Source organism: Cyphomyrmex costatus, unplaced genomic scaffold (assembly GCF_001594065.2).
Source record: "Cyphomyrmex costatus isolate MS0001 unplaced genomic scaffold, Ccosl1.0 scaffold104, whole genome shotgun sequence".
NCBI lineage: Eukaryota > Metazoa > Arthropoda > Insecta > Hymenoptera > Formicidae > Cyphomyrmex > Cyphomyrmex costatus.
In genome coordinates this window covers 23823-50061 of record NW_017274997.1, presented here as the reverse complement: position 1 = coordinate 50061, position 26239 = coordinate 23823, and the positions used below count along the sequence as shown (strand labels likewise).

The 26239-nt window shown below is 35.4% G+C and overlaps 1 protein-coding gene across 1 annotated transcript; it reads right to left on the bottom strand.

Moving 5' to 3' along the window:
- Positions 1 to 983: 983 nt before the first annotated feature.
- Positions 984 to 26037, bottom strand: LOC108773901 (probable chitinase 3). The gene is made up of 22 exons (XM_018539877.1): positions 25730 to 26037; positions 18383 to 18642; positions 18244 to 18294; positions 17511 to 18133; positions 16898 to 17083; positions 15313 to 15457; positions 14847 to 15200; positions 14125 to 14615; positions 13817 to 14045; positions 13549 to 13737; positions 12734 to 13058; positions 12380 to 12609; positions 11312 to 11682; positions 9457 to 10179; positions 6745 to 8280; positions 6035 to 6220; positions 5569 to 5857; positions 3665 to 4023; positions 3121 to 3555; positions 2361 to 2834; positions 2147 to 2272; positions 984 to 1342 (listed from the first exon to the last, which is right to left on the bottom strand). The coding sequence occupies exons 1-22, from the start codon at positions 26035 to 26037 to the stop codon at positions 1184 to 1186; spliced, it is 8049 nt and encodes a 2682-aa protein (XP_018395379.1). The 3' UTR covers positions 984 to 1183.
- Positions 26038 to 26239: the final 202 nt, after the last annotated feature.

Genomic DNA, 26239 nt, shown 5'->3' with positions numbered 1-26239 from the left:
ATTGATGAATTTATTGATTCAGTGATGTGTTCAAAACAGTATAGTAATATAAAATTTATCTTTCTCTAGTCGCTCTACTGATTTTTATTTAATCCTCGGGGAGTCATTTTGTCAATGTTCTTGATAAATGCACGATCATCAGGCAGGACAATCTTAATTACAATCTTAATTACAAAACACTTAACGCTAACACGAGGATTATAATCTTCGCAGGTGACGTAAAAATATGCACGGAAGGAGATGAGTTTCGAGATGCATACGACCATTACGTATGATCTTTTATTTTCTCCTTTCTCTTTTCTTTTGTCATTCACGTCATCTGGAAAAGTATCGCAATCTATCATCCTGTTATTAAGGCACTCTTTTATATCCCAGTGAGAAATGATAATGGAATCGACGTCGAATCGACATCAATTCGATGTCATCATTTCTCACTGGAATATCTTATAATGCATCCCATGCATGTTAACACACATACATAATATATCTTATCTATCGCAAGAAATTTTAGTAAAACATCGCGTGAGTTTATTAGAAAATTGATGAAAAATTTCCATGTTATTTCAGTTGACTACTGAATTAATTCGCGTTTACTTTATCCACATAATAACGGTAAAAATAGAACAGCGCATACAATGAAGTCTAACATCGGCGTATCACCTGTGTTGCGATAACATACGTAAAAGGTCTTTATCATAAAAAAGCGCTCGATAAGGACCAATATTAAAAATCTTTAATTCACGTAAGTATAGAATTTCAGTACTGGCAGTGTATATCGGAACATGGTCAAGATGACATTCGAGAGGAATCAATTCACGACCGGTACGCATGCGCTACTTTTTTTACAAAACGTGTTTGTTGTAAATACGATCTTTTGTCCGTATTGAGCAATTTGCACAACTTAATACTATATTTAATATTAATCCTTTATTCGGCAAAAGAATCTAAGATGTATAATATTCGTGATTATAAAGATGTCCACGCTTTTCAAACTATGTAAGAGAAGGATCGTAATATCTGTATGTTCGGTAAGAGCGTTCATAAAAAAATTTAGTCGTCATAACAAATACGTATAGAGATAAAAAAATTAAATAAAACGTTGCCGAATAAAATCATGGACTCTTGAGCGATAAAAAATCCTTTGAGGCGTTATCGCCCTTTTACATTATCGCGATTTCGCAACTCAAGTACAGTCCGTTGCATGACCGTTTCCTCTTCCGAGTCCGTTATTCAGAGCTGTCAAGAGTGGATACTTCCCACATCCACACAAGCCCCTAAAGTCGTCCAAGTCCAAGGACCAAATCATTCCGCCGCCGAGATTCAGCTTCTTTATTAGCTCAGCCTGAGAGTGAGATAGATGATTTTTAATTACGAGGTAATAACTCAATAGAAATACGAACGTTGTATAAGTAAACGAATCGAGAGTTACCAAACGCTTTAAGATTGCAAAATAGCACGCTAAATTTTTATCGATGACTTTGCGATCATGCCTACACAATGAATCATGCATTTTTATATAACGAACCGTTTGTGAACGAACATATACCATATGAGATATATATACACTTCTCAACAAAATTAAAGGATCACTTGTTCCACCCTGCAAAAATAGGCAAATTTTGAGATAGAATAACTTCGTCAAAAATCATCGTATCAAGATGTTTAAAAAAGCATTGTAAAGCTTGAAATCTCTACTTTTCAGACCGGTATTCCAAAAAATAGTTTTACTGATAATTCGTAAAGTTATACAAACATTAATAAAAGTGCGTTTAACCTGAAAATTTTATACAAAATTTGAGGAGTTTCACGGAGCCAAGTAAAAATTGTGCACAAATATGGTTTACTTGGCTCCGTGGAACTCCTCAAATTTTGTATAAAATTTTCAGGTTTAACGCACTTTTATTAATGTTTGTATAACTTTACGAATTATCAGTAAAACTATTTTTTGGAATACCGGTCTGAAAAGTAGAGATTTCAAGCTTTACAATGCTTTTTTAAACATCTTGATACGATGATTTGACGAAGTTATTCTATCTCAAAATTTGCCTATTTTTGCAGGGTGGAACAAGTGATCCTTTAATCTTGTTGAGAAGTGTATTTAAACGCGTATATTCAGACGTATGATTCTTATATATTACACACTTACCTTTTTTGCTATATTAGATACGTCGTCATAGCTGACCCACTGATCGCGTTTCGACGCGTACGGTCCCACGCGGCCCTTCGAATCTTTCGTCACGGACCAGCTGTTGTTCTTCACATTATCACATATCTTGCGTAGCGATATCAAAGAGTGAAACATTTAATAGTGTCCTATAATAGTTTTGCGATTTGATTTATACAGCGTAGTTGATTCTTACCTCGTGATAGGCTAGGATCCCAGCCGATCTCGTAAACTTGCCGGGTTCTCCAGGTCCGTCAGCTTTCACGTGGAAGCCCGGTCTATCCAACGACTTTTCAAACAAGGTGAAACTTGATCCGTAGGTGGGTATCCCCAGGACGATCATCTCGGCTGGCACGCCCTTGTTGATCCAATACGTCACGGAGAAGTTCGCATTTAGGAACGGGCTAACATCATCGGGATGATGATAAAGCGGCGCAACATGACCTGTTTCGCTTCCCATGCCAGTGTGATAGTCGTACGTTACTACACCGATCCAATTCACGTATCGTGCTAAGAGCGGGATGTTGGTGTAACTTCGATCGATGATAATCTTGTTTGCTGAGACCACGATGGATAACAGAAGTCCTCTAGATGTTAACGCTTCATTGAGCTCTTTGAGAAATTCGACGAAGTTTTCGCGGTCTTCTGTAGGACCACGGCTACAGTCGCCCTAACCGAAACATTTGGTTTTTAAGTAATTGCTATATAATTAGCATCCTTAATCTAATATAATATTTGAGATCTATATTAATAAATAGAAAATTTTACTGAAGTAAAGAATATTTGAAGAATAATTTCTTGTTCGATATTAAAATATATCTTTTGGCAAAATCTTTTTCTCGAAATTAAAATCTCCTTTAAATGTTATCAAGTAAAATGTCCCTGATAATACATTTTGAAAGAATAATTATTATACAATTACACTGAGAAAAAAAGAAGACATTTCAGTAGCTTACCTGCCAGCATACTGGAAACTCCCAATCAAGATTAAGTCCATCAAATCCGTATTGCTCGATGATTCTTGCGGTGTATCCAGCAAAACTTTTTCTAGTCGACTGCGGACTGCCTACCAATCTGCTATACTTATCGTCCTCTGAATCGTTCCATCCACCTAAACCGAGTAATATCTTAACGCCGTTTCTTCTTTTAATTTCCGCTGATTTGTTAAGAAAACTCCTGTAGACATTGTCAGAGTCATCGATGTTTAGAAGAAATGTATCCTCTTCCAGAGTAGCAAAGGCGTACACGATATGCGTACAAAGCGTCCCGTCGATGTCCTCAGGAGTGAAGCTGCCAAAGTTTGAGCGTCTCCAAGTCCAATTCGTGTAGTAACAAACTATTTTTTTTTCATTTATATTTTTGGCAAGTCTAAATCTCGGCAACAGGCTGCTCTACGAAATCGACAGAATAAATCTCGCGATTTTTTTATGTTGCAACATGCTTTACATTTGTATTAAAATAACCTGCTAATAAAAAACTTATATTCGTCGCGATACGTACTCGACGCTCAGCAGTCTTGCATTTGGTGTTCTCCGGCCAGTCGCATCGATCTTCATTCCAATATAATCCAGGTGGACAAGACTGTTCCGAGATCTTACCGAAGTTGCATAGATAATACTTAGTGCAGTCGCTTTTGTGCGGTATGAATAAATGCCCTCCGCAATCCGCCGGAGGAGGTGGGCTGGCTTCAATCTCGATGGTATCATCGATGTCTGGATCTAATACAGTCGTTGTAGGAATCGTCGCTGGTGGTATATATGTAGGTCTTTGTGATGTAGTGGATTCGTATATGGGACGTTCGGTGACAGTCGTAGATTCAATATTGCTTTGGTCGACATCGACTATAATCGCTTCTGTACCTGTTAATGTAAAAGTGTCACTTTTGCTTCTATGTTGAATAACTCGGTGAAAAAAAATCGTACAACGATAAGAAAACAAATTAAAAATAAAGATTCACTCTTTCGACTACTATAAATGGCATTTTTGTATAATTTTTAACTCGTAGACCTTTGCAAAGATTGTGCAAAAGTTTTAGATTTGAGAGATATTTATTTGGGTCCGTATAATTCCGTAAAGGTCAGTTATATTGAAATTTCAATTACAGGATTTCAAAAGTAGAGATTTCAATCTTTAAAACGCTTTTTTTTATTTTTTGACTGCGATTATTTTTCACTGTCGTACCGATGGTTAAACCGTACCTCCATTGTATTTTCTAAACAAAACATTTTTTTTTAAAGATAATGACGCTGGTAATATGAGTTAAGAACTATCTATTTTTGTTTTGTCTTCGAGTGGTCTGATTACGCGATATTAAAAATTGATTTTGTTCGGTGTCTAATCTAAGTTTTGATACAATTTACTTAAGGTCCCTGATAGCAAAGCCTGCGGAAACAGATTTGGAGCAGAACCTGCTGACAATGTTCGATTGCAAATTGGCAACAAATTGTAGACAGAGTCTGTATTGTCAGCAGACTCTGTTCGGTTTTTGCTACCAATCTGCTGGCAAAACATGTCAGCAGTTTGGCAGCAGTTATTACCCTGATAGCAAAATAATGCCAATTTGCGCGCAAATTGGCATCATTTTGTTATCGGAGGTGTTATCAGTACAAGATGGGTAATTAAATTATAGTGTTCTTTAGGGTTATAATTGATATTTAAACTCTTTTCGATTATAGTGTCAAATTAGCAAAATATTTGTAAATCATATTGCTATTGGCAAATTTGTAAAAATAGAGGAAGTTAGGTAAATCGTACTTGTCGCTATATTGTACCGGTACTTTTCGTAAAAGTGACGCGAGCTCCCATAATCTCCTTGTGTCTCATACGCATTGATAGGTCATGCTTATAAGTTAGGTATACCTATTAGCATCGGACGCGAATAATTTAAAGATTTATAACTCTGAAGAATATAAGGACTCCGAAGAACAAGATTTTTTAATATACTGATTTTTACTGGCTTTCATCAGTATTACAGGTACGAATACGCAATTTCTTAACATTTTTCCACACTTAATTCCAAGTAATGACAATAAGCAATGTCAGCTTGTTTGCTAGGTTAGAAATACGATTTAGGAACCAGGTGATACAATTTAACTGATCTCCAAATCGTACCGAAAGCTACTTTTTTTTAAATCTAATTTAAACAATAATTTAATGTTTATTTTCGCAAAAGTATCGTTTTGTTTTATTGCCAATGAACCAAAGTTTAATGTAAGTACAGAAATAATTCTGATCTCTTCAGTACTTTTGTTCAGTAATTTTGTTTAACGTTAGGGGGTACGATATAGACAACTTCCCCCTATAATAGAAAATAAGCTATTTTTTCTATTATATATTATAAGTCAGTTTGAGTAAAATATAGTTTTCGATTTTGTAAGCGATATCAATATACAATAATACATTACCTTCTGTAATGGGACACAGCGGGCCCTTTGGATAGTTCCTCAAAACTCGATTCATCGTCCTCAATAGCGGGCTGGGTTCACATCCACACCTGTTCTTGAAGTCGTCTAGATCCAAAGCCCAAATCATACCACCGCCGAGGCCAAGTTTCTTGATCAATTCTGCCTTCAGTTTGATTTGTTGGGCATCGTCGAAGCTTACCCATTGATCACCCTTGTAGGCGTAGGGGCCGATTCTTCTCTCTCTATCTTGAACGACTGTCCATCCCTTCTTCAACGTTCTTTCACATATCTTCCATAAAGTAAAAGAGTATATTAGATTGTATTTATTTACTTCAGAAATAAATATCTTTTGCGGGACATTAAAAATTAATATTCTTTTGCATGTACTTATTAGAAATAATTTAATATTCTTATTTACTCCTATTTTTATTTTCAATAAATTCTTTCTTCAAAATACTGAGCTGACCTCGTAGTATGACAAAAAGCCTCTTGCTCTGGTCGCTTCTCCAGCCTCGCCACCGCCATAAGTTGGCGCGTTTAAATCATGTATGTTTCTCTCCGCAAGTGAAAATGATTGGCCGTACAAAGGAGCGCCCATCACTAACTTTTTTGGATTTGCACCTTTCTCTATCCAATAATGAATCGAAAAGTTCTAATGGCAAAGAATCAATTCATTTTAAGACTTCTAAGTATTCACTTTAGCCATATTGAATCGTGACGTTATAAGCGAGAAATGTCACAAGCAACACATTGCGATTTGATTTTTTTGTACGTCATTTATAAATATAATAAGTAAAGACAAATTGAATAAAATGGAATAATGAGATCGTGGTTATAAAACACTTGTAAAAATAGATCGAGATCGACTCTGTCAGTCGGTAAATACTTAAATAATTCGCGAAGTAAAAATAGGCTACGCATGCGAATTGAGTAAAAATTATTGAGTAAATAAGCAAACACAATTTACGTACTTTTACGACTATATATTTTATACTGACTCTAACAAGGGATATTGATAGTCTTTATTTACAAATACGGCGTACATGTAAGAAAAATCAACGTGTCATTTCTTGCTTATGGCATCACGATTCAATATTGCTGAGGTGAGTACTCAGGAGTTTTAAAACTTCCGAGATTAGTGTAATTTTTAATGTAAATAATCAAAGTAAAGCTTACGGCATTAAATGTCGGTTCCCAGTCGTTCGGAAGACTATACAATGGTGCTACGTGGCCAGTTTTCTTATCCCATTGACCATGAAAGTCGTATGTCATAACGGATATCCAATCCAGATATTTCGACAAAACGGGAACATCATATCCCGCATCGATCACTCTCTTGCTCGGTGAAACGGCCGCAGAGAGAAGCAATCCTCGCGGCTTGAATTCATCGCTCAATTCCTTTACCAGTTCAGCGAAGTTTTGCTTATCGGATTCCGGACCCTTGTTGCAATCTACTTGCCAGCATACTGGGTACTCCCAGTCAAGATCAAGGCCCTCGAAGCCGTATTTCTCAATGAAGACAAGAACTTGCGTAATGAATCTTCGCCTAGCCGATGGCAAGTTCACCAATCTACTGTATTTGTCTCCGGCCGAATCGTTCCAACCGCCCAACGCCATCAACACCTTTAAACCTTTTGCCTTGAATGCTGCTACCCTGTCATAAAACTTGTTATCTATATCGGCCCAGGGATCATGAGACTTTATCGTTAAGCTGCTACCGTCGAGGACAGAGAATCCATAAAGCACGTGGGTGCAGAGATCGGGATCTATATCCTCCGGTACAAATCTGCCACCCTCCTGTCGATACCAGGCCCAGTTTGTAAAATAACAGATGACTTTAAATTCGTCGTTCTTGGAACTGTCCTGTGTAACACGATCTACCGTAGTAGTTGGTCGTATCGCTTGTGTAGGCTCAACAGTCAACGTCGTCATCGATGGCGATGGTGCCGACATCGATGGCTTTTGCAGAGGCTTATTGTGCTCTTTCGATGGTTCCGCTAGTACCCGCTGGATTGTGTGCATCAGTGGATGAGGTCCGTTATCACATCGTCCGCGGAAATCGTCTAAATCCAGAGCCCATATCATACCACCACCTAGTCCCATGTCGCGCACGAATTGCGCTTTCCGCCTGATCATCTCTGAGTCGTCAAAGCTGACCCATTGGCTGCCCTTGTAGGCATATGGTCCCATTCTACCTTCTGGATCCTGTACCGCTATCCAACCGCGATTGAGTATTCTATCGCAGATCTCATAGTAAGACAGAAAACCAGCAGCTCGAGTGAACTCCCCGGCGTTTCCAGCGCTCGCCGGAGAATTTAAACCAGTCCCAGCGCTTGGATCGTTGATTGTGAAGGATTGTCCATACAACGGCATACCCATAACGATGCTTCTAGGATGTGCGCCCTTTGAGATCCAATAATTGATGGAATAGTTAGCGTTAAAGTAGTCAAACTCGTCATCCGGATGATAATATAAAGGTGCAACGTGACCAGTTCGTTTATCCCACTGTCCGTGATAATCATATGCCATAACAGCTATCCAATCCAGATACTTGGCTAACGACGGTACGTCGTAGCCTTTGTCGATTACTTTCTTGCTCGGCGAGACCGCTGCCGATAGAAGTAATCCTTTCGGCTTAAATTCAGCACTTAATTCGCGTAAAAGAGCTGCAAAACCTTCTTTATCCGAATCTGGCCCCTTGTTACAATTCACCTATTGGCAAAATTTAAAAAGAGTTAATAATAGATAAAAATTATTATAAACGATTTACAAATTGCGTAAAAAAAATGTGAACGATAGAAGAATAGAGATTTGAAGTAGAGATCTATAATAACATATAGTCTTGAAATATTATATTCGAAATATTTCCATAGAGACTATATAATAAAAAATAGGGTCACAGAGCAATGATAAATAAAAACTTGGACTTGTAATTGTTTCATTTAATATTAGGGTAACTCCGGCAAATACGCCGCGGGAGGATATACGCCGCAAAAGTCAGAAAAAGTAGAAAGAGTGGGGATAATTTTCCGACAACTACTCTATTACATGCCTTTATGTTATGATTTCAGGTTTTTGTTAGTATTATTGAAATTATTATGAGTTTTATCGATTTGTCACTGTAATAAGTAGCGTCATAAATTATAATTTACATAAAACGATTTGTTTATACGGTTGTAGGATACGTAAAAGACTTAGTAGTTATTTCATGATACATATGTGTAGAGAAATAGTAAACCATGTTATATAACAAAATACAAGTATGCTTTGCTCTTGTATTCTTTGTTTAGTTTATTGTCTTGTATATTCCACCTATTTAGAATATACGGCATTTTTAGCGGGCGGGATTTATGCCCAAAGCATACAAAGTGCGCAGATTGGATTTGTTTTTAGTGCACTAAATGTAATAAACATATTACATGAAATATGTACCTCATGTCATAACACTTGTAATATATGTAGGAAGATTGTAATTATTATTTATTACTTCATATATATTATGATCTTTTATCATTCTTATTCCTTAATAAAACGTTGTAAACACATTTTATAAGTTATTGTGTCATTTTACGTCTTATTTATAAAAATTTGTAAATTTTTCGTGAGCGCTGTGTACTCCCCCATCTCCTTTAAGAGTAGCCACCTCCTTTTAGATAACCCACCCCCATCAGATATATGGCAAAAATGCAAGAGTTTCAAAAAGTTCTTTTTTTAATACGAAAAATAAGTATTTTGGATTTCTAATATTTTTTTCATAGTAGTAGACAGTACAAAGTTATTACTGATATAGTTCGTTTACCTTGAACATAATAAATAATACTTAATAAATTAAGTTAGATGCAGCGTGTATACTGGAGTTACCCTATTAAATGAAAAAAATGCACTCACCTGCCAACAAACGGGATATTCCCAGTCCATATCTAATCCGTCAAAGTTATATTTTTCGATAAACTGAAGGGCATGATTGATAAACTTCTTTCTAGCGGAAGGATTGTTCACTAATCGGCTGTATTTGTCACCGGCCGAGTCGTTCCATCCGCCAAGCGCGAGGAGCACCTTAAGACCTCGCTTTTTATACGCTACCACCCGCTCGTAGAAACGATTGTCAAAGTCCGCCCAGGAGTCATGCGCTTTGATTATCATTTCGGAGTAGTCCAGCACCGCGAAACCATATACGATATGCGTGCATAGAGTGTGATCGATATGTTCTGGCAAATAACGGCCAATTCCACGACGATACCAAGCCCAGTTTGTAAAATAGCACACAACCTTGTAGTAGCCGGATAGCGGGGAGACTTTATCAGGGTCTATAATCGCTGGAGATAAAGTCGATGTAAGTTGACTAACGGTCGACGTAGTCAATGTCTTTTCCGTAGTGAATTCCGTGTAGGTGGTTGAGGGATGCGAGGATGTCGTTGTCGACTGCGTGGTAATTTCCTTGTCACCAACGTCGTCCGTGCATTTCGCTCGGGACGGCCAGTCACATATACGAGTCTCTTTGTTGAAGTGCAAACCCGGTGCGCAGCTGAACACTTCTTGACGGCCCCAAAGGCACGCCTGGTAGCTCGTGCAGTCACCCGGTACACTACTGTAGCTGCCGGTGATGCAGGTCTAACGCAATTACAATAATAATACTTGATGTCAACATCAATTGAATTATTATGTAATAAATGAATAAATTAAAATGATGAATAAGCCGGACATATTGCGATAGAAGGTTTGAAAAGATTGTTAATAAATTTCACTCGTTTTTTCCAATGCAAATTAAATAATTAAACGATCTGAATCGAATTAAATGGATTTAATAATTATAATTATAAATATATAATATAAAATAATATATAAAAACTAATTAAGTCATAAATCGTACGTTTCGGGACTCACAAGTCCTTCTTCAGCAATTATATCAAGTGATATTCCTGTTCTCAATGCGAGTGTATTGTAAAGACACATATGAGACAGGATCGTTACAAGTTCGTCCGATCGAGTTGAACAAGAATTGCAGACAGCATTGAGAACAGAAATATCAATCCGAGCTATGATTAATATATATATCAACATGTCTGTAACGCCATAAGAATATTATCAATCCAATGACGCAAATACATCTGAAATAATCGCCGAAAAAGGGTCTGTGAGTCCCGAAACGTATGACTTATGACATTTTTAATTAGTTTTTTATATTTTTTTATATTATATATTTATAATGTATATTATAACAAGACTCAATATGTTTATAACAAATATAGAGAAAGAGGGCAATGAGCCAATAAATTACGTTAAAAATCCTATTAAATAATTTAATATATTGCGAAGAATATCACGTAATTATGGCGTTTCGTCCCAGCTTCCACTACTGGACTCATCAATAAGGTATTGTAGTGGAAGCCTACCTTATACGCCTGCAAGAGTTATTCAATCGAGATTCTATATAAAGAGATATATACGCGTATCAAAGAACTTGCGAGATTTTGCGAATATCGATAGATCTCTGATGGCGGGTCGAGGTAGTAATATTCTTGGCAATACTTATCCAAAGTAATATATGTAATCTCCCCCTTTTTTCTCTCCCCCAAATTGTAAATGTAATTAATTACACGTTAAGGAAACTTTACATTATAAATAACGCAAATCTACTTAACTGTATTTATTTAAATTAAAAAGGTCCGATTTGGAACACGATCCGATTTAGGACATTCTTCCCTATAATTTATTATTTACATTTATATAGGTATGTACTTACGGTTGGAACGGTGTCTTTTTCCATGAGCATGGCATTCTTATGAGGTTTATTGATGCATGGACTCTTGAAGGCCCAATCGCACATGTTCTTTTCGGTGTTCCAATTTAAACCTGGACCGCACTGTTGCGAAACAAGGACACCATTCACACAGACTAGAAAGCTTGTGCACGAATTTGGATAGGGATAGTATTGTCCATGTTCGCATGGATTTTGCGGTTTCTGCGTCGGTTCTATAACGATAGGTTTCGATGTGGTGGACTTCGTGGTCGCTATTGTCGTTGTCGTCGAAGTTGGCCTAGTAGCTTCGGTGGTTGTAGTGGACGGTCTCTTGGTTGAGCTCCATGAAGGATTGTTTATATTCGAGCTCGAATCTAAAAAAAAATATATTACATATTTATGAAGTGCACGTTGTACGATAAAAAAACGATTTAAGCTCGATTAAATTGGCACCTCGACGAGAGATTTCGTACACTGCCTGTACGACACAGTTTAGAAGAAGAAGAGTTAATATCGTATAGAAACGAATGAAGGCCATGATATTCACAGACGCACAGTGAGTGAACGACGCGCATACAAGTCGGTGTGGCTTGTACCCTTGCCAATGCCAGCAAACTTCTTCGCTTTACACGGCAGACAGCAAAGGGAGAGGATGCAAGAACGCTTCTTAGCCAGAGGCGACAGTTAAACGGAAAATATATGTATATGCGACGATATTTGCATACGCCCAACTCGCAAACAGGTTTGTGTTCATGTTTGCCCACGTGTTCGTTTATCCATGTAATTTTTATAGATTATTAAAGAGTCAATGTCACCGCAATAATTTTCTCATTAATAGGTTAATGCCATCAACGCTTTACAAAGATGCAATTTATATTTCGCGACGATCTCGTATCAAATAGTCAATCTGCGCGCCAATTATTACACTCATCGTTGCCTCGTCTGGTCGTTTCGAACCGTATAATTATGGATCGTTTCTCTAGTAAATAGAAGGAGGAAAGGATAGAGAGACAAAAAGAGGAACTGATCAAGAATTAGCGTATCCGGTTGATAAGAATAGATTAATCTTACCAGTTTCTGCTTGACATTTTACCACCGATGGCCAATCGCACAGTTGCCGATTCGCGTTCCAATGTAATCCTGACGCACACTGTTCGCGCTTTAACTCGCCACGAACACATCTGTAATAATTCCCACAATTCGTAGGATCGCTGTAATACTCGCCGCTAGTACAATTTGCTTCCAATGTGTCAGTAATCGGTTTCTCTGTTGTAGAAAGTGTCGACTGCGTAGTCGGTGCACTATTAAGAAAAAAGTTTGAAGAAAGATATTCAATATTTTGGATCATTTTGGACTGTCTTGACTTAAAAAAGAAAAGATTGAAATATATACAGACGAATAATTGTGATTTATTTTCTCTTTTACCACGATGTAGTCGATGTAGGTATGATACCGCTAGGAGCTGTACTTGGTTTTTGAGTCTCATTAGGTTTTGTGACATCCTCCGGAATTTCACTGGGTTTTTCGCTGGTCCAAGTCCACGTGGGCCAAGTAGTTCTAGTTGTCGTGGTGCTCGGCTTTTCTGTCCACGTTGGCCACGTAGTAGTTTCAGTGCTAGACATTGTCATTGACGTGGTGGGGCGCGGTTTACCGTTCAAGGCGTCACTGTGAGTAGTTAGGGTCGGTGCTTGCGGTGTCACCGGCTGCGTTGGACGTTGACAACCCTCTGAGATGGGCACCGACGAGCGACCTGTTAATCAGAGTAATTCTATATTAAAGTGCAAAATATTGAGAAAATAAAATATCAAATATAAAATATTAGAAGAGTAGCAATAAGTGTAATAATGAACTTATTATAGCATATCAGTATATTGTGTAACAGTGGGGGATAGTTGTTTATAGCGCGGAACGGGCGCGAGCGCACGAGCGATGCGAGTGCGTATGAGCGCCCGTACCGTCCTATAAACAAATATGCCCCCACTCGCTACACATAGAATTTTTCATTACAAGTGCTCGTCGTAATGTGTCTATACCGAAACGTTTTTGCACAGAAGAGCGGGGTTAGAGTAATAACTCAAGCCGTTGAGTTATTGGCTATTTACCGCACGCAAAAGCGTTGAGTTATTGGGCACATTACGTGCACGCGTGATGAAAAATAATATAAAATATGTATAATAATAACTTATAATAAAATGTAAAAAGTACTAACTTGATACTAACAAAAATAATATAACACTCACCTAGCGCACGATTTATTGTTTTCAATAAAGGGAACGACTCAGAGCAGCAGAGATTCTGAAAATCATCTAAGTCAATGGTCCACATTGTAGCTCCGCCATAGCCATTTCCCACGATATATTTGCCCTTAGCGTAAACACTCTCGCGATCTTCGTATCCTACCCACTCATCCTCAAAGTGAGCACTCGGTCCTGAAATACAGATTTAATGTCAAGCATATACAAATATATCTATTTTGTTTAACACAATATTTGAGATGCATCGTCTTACCAACTCCTACTTTCCAATTGTGCCGTTTGATCTTCTCGCAAATCTCATAGTATGCCAACATTCCCGGTTGCTTAGTAAAGTCTCCTGGTTTACCCGGACCGGTCGTCGGATCACCCAGATCGGTTTGACTCGCCGTCGAGAGCCGATAAGATTGCCCATATAGAGGGATACCGACTAGGAGCTTAGATTTCTCAGCACCGAGACCAACGAGATAGTTCATAGTAAAATTCTGTAATATTTTCGAACGTTATATAAATATTATTATATAAGTTATTTGCAACACGTTTTTTCACGCAATTCGAACTTACAACGTTGTAATAGGGTTTGCTGTCACTTGGTGACTCAAACAAGGGCGCTATGTGTGCCAACTTAGATTCCCACGATCCATGGTAATCGTACGTCATCACCGACATAAAATCGACGACTTGCGAGATTTCGCGCACCTCGTACGCTTTGTCAATGACCTCTTTGTATCCCGACAGGGCAACAGCTAACAATAGAGGTGGATCTTGCTTGTTAAACTCCTCTCTCAGCTCTTGCATTAACTTAGTAAAATTTGGCTTGTCGGAATCAGGGCCTTTTTTGCAATCGCTCTGCCAGCACTTGGGATAGCTCCACTCGAACGATAGACCGTCGAAATTGTGCTTCTTCAGGAAGTTCGTCGTGGCAATGACAAATTTACGACGAGAGATGCCACTGCTGATCAATCGAGAGTACTTATCACCAGAACTGTCGGTCCATCCGCCTAAAGCCAGTAATATTCTTGATCCTTTAATCGACGTCACTCGCTGATATAGATCTGGAATGAATTATTTAAAGAATTGTATCATTTAGTTATATCCTTTAAATGAAAGATTTGAAACAATAGTAAAAACTGATTCCACATACGATTCGCAAGATTCGTTTTAAATATGACATTATATTTAAAGAAATAGATTCTTTTAAATTGCAAATTTAATTCTGCAGATGTGTTCTGAATCTTTCAAATATTTCGGCATAATTGAGATCACATTTGAATTATTATACTTACTATTTTCAATGTCGGCCCAAGGATCGAACGGTTGAATCAATAGCGTCTCAGGATTCAATCCGGCAAATGCATAAACAATATCGGTGCAGAGACTCGAATCCAGATGTTCTGGCACAAATTTACCGTCTCCTTTACGATATAATGCCCAGGATGTCATATAACACGCTATTCGTGGTCCGACTTGCTGCAATACCTTTTTTGACGGTGTTGTCGATGGTGTGCCCTGACCAACAATTTTATCAAAAACGTTGGGTTTGCAGATCTCTGAAGATCGCGCTGGAATGGCTGCCACACAGCGTTCTTCTATCGGATCAAAGTACCGGCTGTGCCCGCAATGACCATGATGCAGTTTTCCTTTTAAAAAAAAAAGTAAACTACTGTGTGGTTACTGAATGTATAAATATGAGAGACTTTTACAATTTATAATTAATTTATCTAAACCTTCTCTACTATCTGTGTACGTTACCTTTGACGCAAGAATAAAATGCAGAACAATTTTCCGGATCTCTGGAAAAACCATCCTTCGAGCACTTCTTTGTTGGGGTATTCTCATAGTATCCTAAAGATCGTATTGCAGCGTTTAGCATCGGCCAAGGATTTCCGCAGATACCCTACGGGATTTAAATTCATACGCATTTTAAATATGATATTTATAGGTGCTTGAATTAATTCTCGCTGTTGATCGGGAAAGGTCAGTATTTGGTGCTGTTTCAACATAACCGAGAGTGACTGCTTATTTATATGAAAGTACTATCAATAGGCTTTAATAATCAGTATATAACATTTGATCGGATGCAAAGAACACATTTTTTTATCGCATTAAAAATGTTTCGTACCAAAAAAAGAACAAAGCGTTATTTTTCTATTTTAACCTCAAGAAATGCTGCTGAAAGTTATCGTTTGCTAGTGAAGGCTTATAGGGAGCATCCTCTATCTGAAACAACTTGCAGAGATTGGTTTAAAAGATTTAAAAACAACAAATTTTGATGTGAATGACAAAAAGCGCCCTGGTCAGCCGAAAAAATTTGAAGAAGGAGAATTGGAGGCATTTCAAGAAAATTCATGTCAGACGCTTAAAAAGTTATCGGAAATATTAAATGTCGATGTGTCAACCGTTAGTAAATGTTTAAAAGCAATAGGAATGATCCAGAAGTTAGGAAATTGGGTCCTACATAAATTGAGAGAAAGAGACATTGCGAAACGTTTAGCCACTTGTGAATTGCTGCTCCAAAGATAAAAACGGAAGTCGTTTTTGCATCGAATTGTGACTGACGATGAAAAATGGATTCGTTACAATTCTAAACACAAAAAAGTATGGGTGCGTTCCGGCAAACAATTAACATCAACGCCAAAACAGGATATTCATGCAAAGAAGATGTCAAATCGGTGTCGTATACTATGAGCTGCTGCAACCGAATCAAACCATCAATAGTGAATGCTACCGACGTCAATTACTCAATTTGAATCGAGCACTCAAAGAAAAACGCTCGCAATACGCCAAAAGGTATGATAAAGTTATTCTTCTCCATGACAATGCCAGACCACATGTTGCACAACCAGTGAAGAAAATCTTGGATGGGATCTTTTACCTCACCCGTTCTATTCACCAGACGTTGTCTCCATCAGATTACCATTTGTTTCGGTCGATACAGCATAATCTTTCTGAGCAGCTATTTCGAAGATATCAAAAAATGGCTCGATGATTGAATCGCCTCGGAAGAACCTGAATTTTTCTACCACGGAATCCATTTGTTACCCGAAAAGTGGGAAAATTTTTAGCTTTTGATCAACAATATTGTGAATAAAATATCGAGTACCTTTTTGATAAAATAAGCACGAGTTTTTTTTAGCAAAAAACAACGACAATTAATTCAAGCACCTAATAATTAACATGCATAAACGGCGCTGTAATGACAATGCTTAAATTAAAATCGTTCTTTTATAAATCTGTTAATCTTGATGTAGGTATTTATTCTTCTATGGAGCTAAAACTTATAAAAATTATAATTAGACTTACTAAAAACAAAAAATAAATTAATATTATTAATAACCTGAAAATCATCTAGATCCAGCGACCATAATGAGATTCCACCGAGTCCCATTGCTCGAACAAACGCCGTTTTGATTTTCATCGATATAGGGTCGTCGTAACCGATCCATTGATCGCCTCGCTTCACATATGGTCCTTCCTCGTTCCTGCCAGAGATCCACAAACCCTTTTCTAATTTTTCACATACCTACAGAGAACAATCAATCCTTGTTGTAATTTAGTAATATAAACACTTCAGGTTTTACATTGATTGCGAGAAAAATTTCTGATTGAAAATAAACGAATCAAAAGATTCTGATAATATATTAGTCAGAATTTTATTTATGTTTGTGTAATTTCACGAAATATCAGTAAGACCGTTTCTGAAATACCGGTCTGAAAAGAAAGAATCTAGAAATTTCAAGCTTTAAAATGCTTTTTTAAATATCTCGATGATTTTTGACGAAGTTATTCTATCTCGAAATTTGCCTATTTTTTTGCAAGGTGCAACAAGAAATCCTTTAATTTTTTTGAGTACTGTAGATTTAATGAGAAATTTTTGATTCATCCATTTTTAACCAGAATTCCATTTAATGCAACCAGGCTTTGTTCAGTATATTGACGTGATGCTTCACCTCATAATAAGCTAATTTTCCGTCTCCTAGTTTAGTGTAAGCACCCTCTTTGCCGGATTTCTGAGCGAGCACGCCGACATCGGTGAGATTACCAAATTTAAGAGTGTATCTTTGGCCAAAGATGGGAATAGCGAGGACGAACTTCGATCTTTGCTCAGTGCTGACCTGCTCGACCCATTTGCTTGCATTTTGCACGATGAAACTCAAGGGACCTGGATGAAGAACGGGATACTCGGTTCTCTCGCAGGAAGTACAAGCTGGTTGGCTCCGCCAGCTTTTCAGAATTATCAAATCGACGATTGGTAGGAGTTCCAGATCCACGGGGTCTTCCGGTGTCAGTGCCACTGCCAGGGTATATCCTCTTTTGGCTAATGGAGTGCCGATCAACTTTAGTAGAATTTTAAATTGAGACCAGTCTTGAGCGGCGGTTGGCCAATCGAGCTCGATACCGTCGAAGCGATATTCTTCGAGGAATTTGAGAATAGATTCCCGCAATGGAAAGTCAGTCGATAAATTGGCATTTCTTTGAATAACTAGACTGCGATGTGGATTTGGTTGAATGGATATCAGCACACGAAGTGCTGGATCTTTCAAGCGAAGCCCTGTGGCAGCACTGTAACCGCCTAGTAGAAGAATAGTTGTTAGTATTGATTGTTGCATAATCTAATATTTCCAAAATATTTGTTAAACATTTTTTAATATTTTTTTCTTCTATAACTTTCATGATAATTACCTTTAATTCGGTCGTACATTGGATCATTGGGAACGACGGAATCTTGCCTGTCTATAACAAAATAATAAAATTAATAATTAAGATAAGAAAATATTCTCAAAACAATGTATGCTTTTACATATTTACAATTATTATTTACCGATGGTAGCCGTGGAGTATACTAGGTGAGTGCATTTGTAATCTGGCACATTTTGCGGGTATAAGGAGAACGGTTCGGCCCTATGAACGGCTTCAGAGTTGAAGCGGCAGACAATTTTAGGTTCGAGAATCTGTTGCGTCCTTCGCAAGGTCGGTGGTGCCACGGGCTCGATCCAAATCGTTTCATGATCCGGATCAACGCCGAGAAAAGGTGCTTCGCGATGCTCTACTGCGTCTCTCAAAGGCAATCTTTGGTTCTCACTATAAAAATATGAGTAATTTTATATTTGTACCATTATATAAGTATTAAGCATAATATTATAGCATATCCGGCCGAGGTAATATTTTTCGCAAATAAAAATTCGTAATAAAAAATTAATTTACAGTTTTAATAGGTTATTTAACATTATTAAGATCGATATAAGATGCGTAAACAGCATCAATAATCGTTAAATTGTTAGTCAATTTAATTCGTGATAGTACTGCGGTAGTTTATTAGAGTTTGCGTTTTAAGTCTGAAAAAAATGTCGGTACACATTTAAGAATCTACATACGTAGAGTATATAAATTCATACGAAATTATATTAGAAGCATTCAAGATCCAGCTTGACCGTTACAGCGTGTTCTCATCATCGATATTTAATTTAAATTCTCTCACGGTCCAATAAGATTTGATATTATATGTTATTGAGTCTAATTACATCGAATCAAAATAGGGGAAATCGGGGACAAAAGTAACATTTTGAAGTTTTAAATTCAGTTAAAATATAATAAGAAATAAATGGTTTTATAATTTGTCATCTACTGTCATCCCTGAGCAAATTCAGTGTCTTTTACAATTGGGTGAAAATTTTTCTCTTCCTTTTTTTAACAAAAGAAAAACTGTATTTGAATTCATAAAAAATTGGGAAAACAATATTTTATTTTATTTTTATTTTATTTACTTATAAACAGGCCTGAAACCTTTTACATGTAGATACAATAAGTTTAATTCACAGTTGAACGCAAGGTACATTATAAAAATAAAAGGATAAAGTTCATTAAGTACTAATAATACATTAATTATATTGAAATAAATATCGTTTAAGTCTAATAAATGCATCTGTCTGAGCCAAAATAAGTAGGTTCGAGTTATGGGAAAAATGATTAAGCATTTTAGACAGTCGTACTGAAGGAGAGTGCAACCCAAGATTAGTTGAGTAGAATGGTATACGAGAATATAACATAGTTCTAAGATTATAATTATAATTCGGATTATAAGGTGGAATAATAAAATCGCAATTGGGTAGGTTAATGATGTCCTTCTCAATCTTATATAAAAATTGTGCATCTAGGTACTGTCGAAAGGAAAAAAGAGAAGGTATTTTTAGATTATATGAAATTGATTGATAATTATGATTGTTATATTCCATTGGATTGCCTAACTTAAATTTAGCATATCTGAAAAATTTGTGTTGCACTCTCTCCAGTCTACGTATGTGAACCTCAATGTGGAGTCCAAATAGTTGATGCATAGGTCAAATGCGGTCTAACTATGGTAAGGTAAAGTGAGCGGATCGTAGAAATATTTGTAAAATCTTTTGTATTCCTAACAACAAAACCTAACATTCTTTCTGCTTTTTTAATTATATTATTGATATGCTCAATGAAATCTAGTCTAACATCGAATGTCACTCCCAAATCTTTAACTGAAGATACTCTTGCGAGAGCATTCGTTCTTATGTAGTAATCTCGAATAAGCGGTGTTGAAGAAGTTGAATAAGAAACAACATAGCATTTCTGTATATTAATTCTCATACCGTTAGCTGTACACCAATGGTCTATACCATTCAGATCATCCTGTATAAGCTGAGAATCCGTTTTTGTACCAACAGTAGAGTAAATTTTTAAGTAATCAGCAAACAGGAACTGAGAAAAGTTTATAGCCAAGGAAATATCATTGATAAATATATTGAATAAAATAGGCCCAAGATGGAATCCTTGGGGAACCCCGGACAATACTAAAATCTCTCTAGAAAAATAATTTTTAAATCTAACAATAATTCTCCTATTTACAAGATAACTATGAAACCATGTAGAAAAACTCTCTGAGAAACCAAATTTCCTAAGCTTAAATAATAACATTTCATGATTAACCGTATCAAAAGCCTTTGAAAAGTCCGTATATATAGCGTCGACTTGTAATTTTTGGTCAATGGCATTGATAACAAATTGTTCAAAAGAAAGCAAATTAGTAACCGTTGATCTTCTATGTACAAAGCCATGCTGATTGGCAATTAGCTGACTAGAAACCTTAGAGGTTATATATTCACTTAATATTAAATCCAAAATTTTTGGAATTGCACTCATAATCACAACCGGTCGATAATTCCTTACATTCACATATTAGTAAATTACAACCGAGATTTCACAAAATTTTAAGGAACAAAGGAGCTAAATATATTAGTAAATTATTCACTTTTTCACATGCAAAAATTAATAAACAACTGTTTGATAGACTTAATTGGCTTAGGAAGAAAACCATATATTTTTTGAGGAAAAATAGTAACTTAATTTTAACCAAAGCAGATAAAGGCAACGTAACTGTGGCTCTTAATAAAGAATTTTATATTGAAAAGGTTAATGGAATGCTCAGTGATGTTGATACTTATATAAAATCTCCTAAAGATCCCACTAATAAAATGTTGAATAATCTCAAGAATTTAATCACAAAGTGGAAGAATAATAAATACATATCGGAGGATTGTTATAAGCGCATTAGATGCAATGAAGGAACACTTCCTAGAGGTTACGGTTTACCCAAGGTCCATAAACCTGGATGTCCTTTTAGAATCATTATTTCATCTATTGGGAGTCCTTTTCACTCATTTGCTACTTTTTTACATAAAATAATTATCAATAGAATTCCTAAATCTTTCAGTCATATAAATAACAGTTTTGAATTGGTAAAGAAGTTGTCTAGCATGAGAATTGAGGATGGTTACATCCTGATTTCTTTGGATGTGATTTCTTTATTTACTAATATTCCTATTGATGCTGCTTTAAATTCGATTACTAATAGATGGAATTATTTAACCACTAATTGTCCTATTCCAAAAACGGAATTTATAGATGCAATTAAAATGATTCTCGAATCAACTTTTTTTATTTTTGACGGTCAGATTTATAAGCAAAATTATGGTACACCTATGGGTTCTCCGTTATCTCCTGTTTTAGCCGATTTAATCATGCAGGACCTTGAGAAGGAGGTGTTGAGCACATTCGATTTTCACATTCCTTTTTACTATAGATACGTTGACGATATTGTCATGGCGGTACCCAGGGAACAAATAAATACTATTCTTCAAAATTTTAACAATTATCATCATAGGTTACAATTTACCATCGAAATAGGTGGTGATAGAATTAATTTCCTGGATACCACCATGATAATAAAAAATAACTTTATACAATTTGACTGGTTTCAGAAACCTACATATTCAGGTAGAATTTTAAATTTTTGGTCTCAACATCCTCTTTCTCAAAAGATAAGTGTAATTTATGGACTAGTTGACAAGGCGTTTTTACTGTCGCATCCAGAATTCCATAAGAAAAATTTGAAGTTTATTATTGATATATTGATGCTCAACGACTATCCATTGGACTTTATTTTTGAGAAAGTTAATAAAAGAATTTATGCAATTATGAATAAACCTTCACAATCTGAAGTTGTTAACAACAATAATATTGTAAAGGATAATACTTTTTGGTTTACTATACCTTATGTTAAAGGAATTTCTGATGGTTTTAGAAACATTATCAATGGTATTAATGATAGAATTGCATTTTTTAGCATCAATAAATTAAATAACTTTATCAAAGTACAGAAGGACCGTCTTCCACACTTTATGAAAAAGAACATTGTATATAAGATTCAGTGTGGTGACTGTGATGCTACTTATGTGGGACAGACAAAGAGAATGCTGAAAACAAGAGTTAACGAACATCGTAGTCATATACGGAGAAATACATCCTCTAGATCTGTAATCACTGAACATAGGTTGCAGCATGGTCATGATTTTGATTGGAATAATGTGGAAGTTTTGGATGATGAAAGTTTTTATCACAAGCGATTAATTTCTGAAATGTTACATATAAAATCTCAAAACAATGGTTTAAATTTAAAAACTGACACAGAAGGTCTTGATCGGTCGTACATAGATATTTTAGAAAAATTGACAACAGTATGATTTGACCTAATCATTTATTTTTAATTTATTTTGTTGTCAGTAATTTAACGTTCCTCATTGTATCGTTTCCTTCTGATGAATACGGTCACATATATGTTTAGTCAGTCTAAATTTATGGAATTATGAATTTAAATTGTGTAATTATGTTTTTGTCTACCAACAGGGGTGAGTGTTTAAATATTAAAAAATTTTTTTTTTTAATTTTCTCTGGATAATTTTTAATAGAATAATATATGTTATTAACTGTCTTTTCACAGACATATTACTGTTTTTTAAAAAATTTTGCTACACATCTTCACACGATGCTTTTACCTCTGGTTGGTGCACGGAAACATTTTGTTAATTAACAATAATTGTTTTTCAATTGGCATTATAACTTGGAGTATATGGAGCTTTGTATTTATTATCAATTGGTCGCTGAAGATGGTCTAAATCACAGACCGAAACGTTCGACTGTATTTTTAATTGTAAGATTAAATTAATTTTTCGCATGATCAACTGCGTTTGACTCTTTATAGCCTTATAATTCACGATTGTTTATTTGTTTTTAACAAAAAGAGTCTATAACTAGTTTTTATATTAATTATTTAAATTTTTTAAATATAATATTTAAAAATATTTTAAAAAATTTATATACCTTTAGATATAGAATTTATTTAGCTACAAAATTTTCTTTGATTTAATTTTTCAATGTAACTAGAAAAAAGTTATGTTTGCTTTAAGACTATGAGAAATTTTGTTACAACTGTCCCCTAGGACGATTGTAACAGTAGACAGGAACAATTGTATCATATTTATAAATAAAATAATGATTATTTTATTGGCTTTATTAATAAGACCCTTTATATATGTAATTATGTGAACATTGTTATCATAAATTTATTATCATTGTTATTATAAATAAATTGCGTTTCTTGACATTAACATATATAAGAAGTCGATAAAGCTGTAAATTGGATTAAATCTGAACTGTTATAACATTTTATCATTGACAACATTGCATTTTTCACATCATGGAATTTTACATTATTGACATTAGTTATTACACAATTTTTAATAAGATTGAATTTACTGTATTGGATTAACTTTTACATGATGGACTACAATTTCAAGATGCGAATAATTTCCTGACATTATCTATTGATTACCGAAATTTTATAATTTATTTATGTTTGTTACACTGAAGATGACCCGATCGGAGTCGAAACATCTGTATTAATGTTTAAATTTTATATTATACTTAATTTGAAAAATTTTTCTTGCGTTCAGTATTTGGCTCATTGCCCTTATTATTACTCATATTGTTTTATACTTATTGGGCCTTATTTTATATTATATATAAAATTAAAATATAAAGGAACGTATAAAAATAATATTGTATTGTACAAAATAATACTAAAATGAAATCAATAACCCACGTAATACAGTAGTACTTAAAAAGCGCTAAAAAAGCGCGTATGCAGGTGCATTACTTTAGCAGCTTTTTAACGCTTTAAAAGCGCTTTCAAAATCCACTATGAAAAGCGCATTATAAGCTTATATAATCAGCGCAGAAAAAATACAGTTTTATAACACATTTACTGCACTTTTCGTATAACAGTGTCTGCATATGACTTGAAATTAGGCGAGTTATCCGCATGCAATAAAAGCGCATAATTAACAGTAGTTTTGAGAGGTGCAATCTGAACAGCGCTTCGAAAACGCTTTACACGCGCGGTGTGCTACGTGAGAAGTTCGGGGACAATTATTACAGTTCCAACTGACCCCAGGCATCGACGTTACTATTGTCCCCTAACAGTATTTTATAATTCATATAATAAATTTTTTTAATAAAAACCTAGATAAAAATCAACTCAAATGTGAAAACATCAATACGGATAATTATTAAAACATACATGTATTAAGATAATACATTATACCTGTTATAAAGAAAAAAATTTTTGAATTTTGTGCACGCAATAAAAGTTACTTGATGCATGAAAAAAGTAATTTCTGCTTCTGTACTCGCGCGCGTGCACATTTCGCGAAAATTCCGCAATATGTAAGGAATGATTCAATGTCTATCTGTTTATAGAATTTTACCACCTACGTATGTATATTTGTCATAGTTTAAGAAATATTAACGATGTTACTATTGTACTCTGTTACTTTTATTTATTTGCGGCAATGCCGACACACTGTAATTAACATTATTACTGTTTGATTTTCCTGATGAGTTTTCTTATAGAAATTTTGACATAATTTGTTTAACACCTATAAGGAAAGTTTTTTACCATCTTTTCAGAGATATTGTTATACATTGACTTTTCAATCATACGTATAGCTATAATGTCGTTTTTCTGTTGGAGACTCACGGGAGTAGAATAAAGATTGTACGACCGATTTTCTACGATTGATTTTGTCCACTATTTTTAACGTCTGAGGAGGGCTCAAACCTAGAGCCGAAACTTATTATGTATTTAATTTTAAGTAATTTTTATATTTATATATTTTTTTAGTTTTATATTTATATTTTATTACTTTTCAAATGTTAAATATATTGATATTATAGTATTATTTTTAAATGAATTTTTTATCTTTTGACTCTTACATTGCCTTTTCTGATTTATATTGATTATTTTTATACTAAGAGTCCTTGAATATTTTCATCTTATCTGTTACTTTTGTCCCCGGTCTCCCTTAAATATTAATAAAAAAAATAATTAGGCAATATTTGCATTAAATAAAAATTAAGCAAAATCGTAAATAGAATTACAGAGTTTTAATCTTCAATAATTTTAAGTATTTTAATCTTTAGATGTGTGTGCAGCCAGAGTATCATGTTTTTAAATAAAAATCTATAAAAGCTAAAATTAGATTAAGAAACTGATTTAAACAAAAATATAAATAAATAAATATTTAAATGTAAAATTTATTTAAGATTATTTGAAAGAAGAAAGTAATGTCATCTTCAATCGAAGAGATATTGGAAGAAATATTATAAAAAAAAAGGAAAGAAATATTACAATCCTGTGCACAGATTCCCAGCTTACGTAAGAGTTAAGATTTGCTATGTAATCGCGATTATTATTGTGAAATGAGTATCGGAGAGAGGTTTTAAACATTCTTCGAATAGTCACCTGTCAAAGTCGACTCGAAATGTAGGATCCGATTTAGCGTCCAATACGTTGTCCGGCAACGATTCGACTGCGTCGCGCAGGGGGTACCTGTGCGAGCCGAACTCATCGTAATTTAAATCATTCGACAAGCGGCCAAAGGTCGGCGAGCTTTCAACAGCGTCCCTCCGAAACAAGGGAAGAAACTCGCGCTGTTGCTGATACTTGGACGGCGACGGAGGAGGTAGGATCTCTCGAACTGGTACTTGTCGATTTGAAGGAACAGCAGACGATAAACTCGCCAGCCAAGCCAAGATAATCCAAGCCGCCATAGTTTGCTAAAATGAAAAATTCTATTAACAGTTTTTACACGCATCTCTTCAAGAACCTGCTCGTTCTTGAGAGAGAGATCCTTCTATATGAGACGATCGAAATGCGCTATTTTTACGCGGCTCTAGAGCAGGAGCAGCCGGTTTGAGTAGCGACTCGTTACTCGGCTAGGATACAGGAGGCTTCGGTACATACACGTCGGAA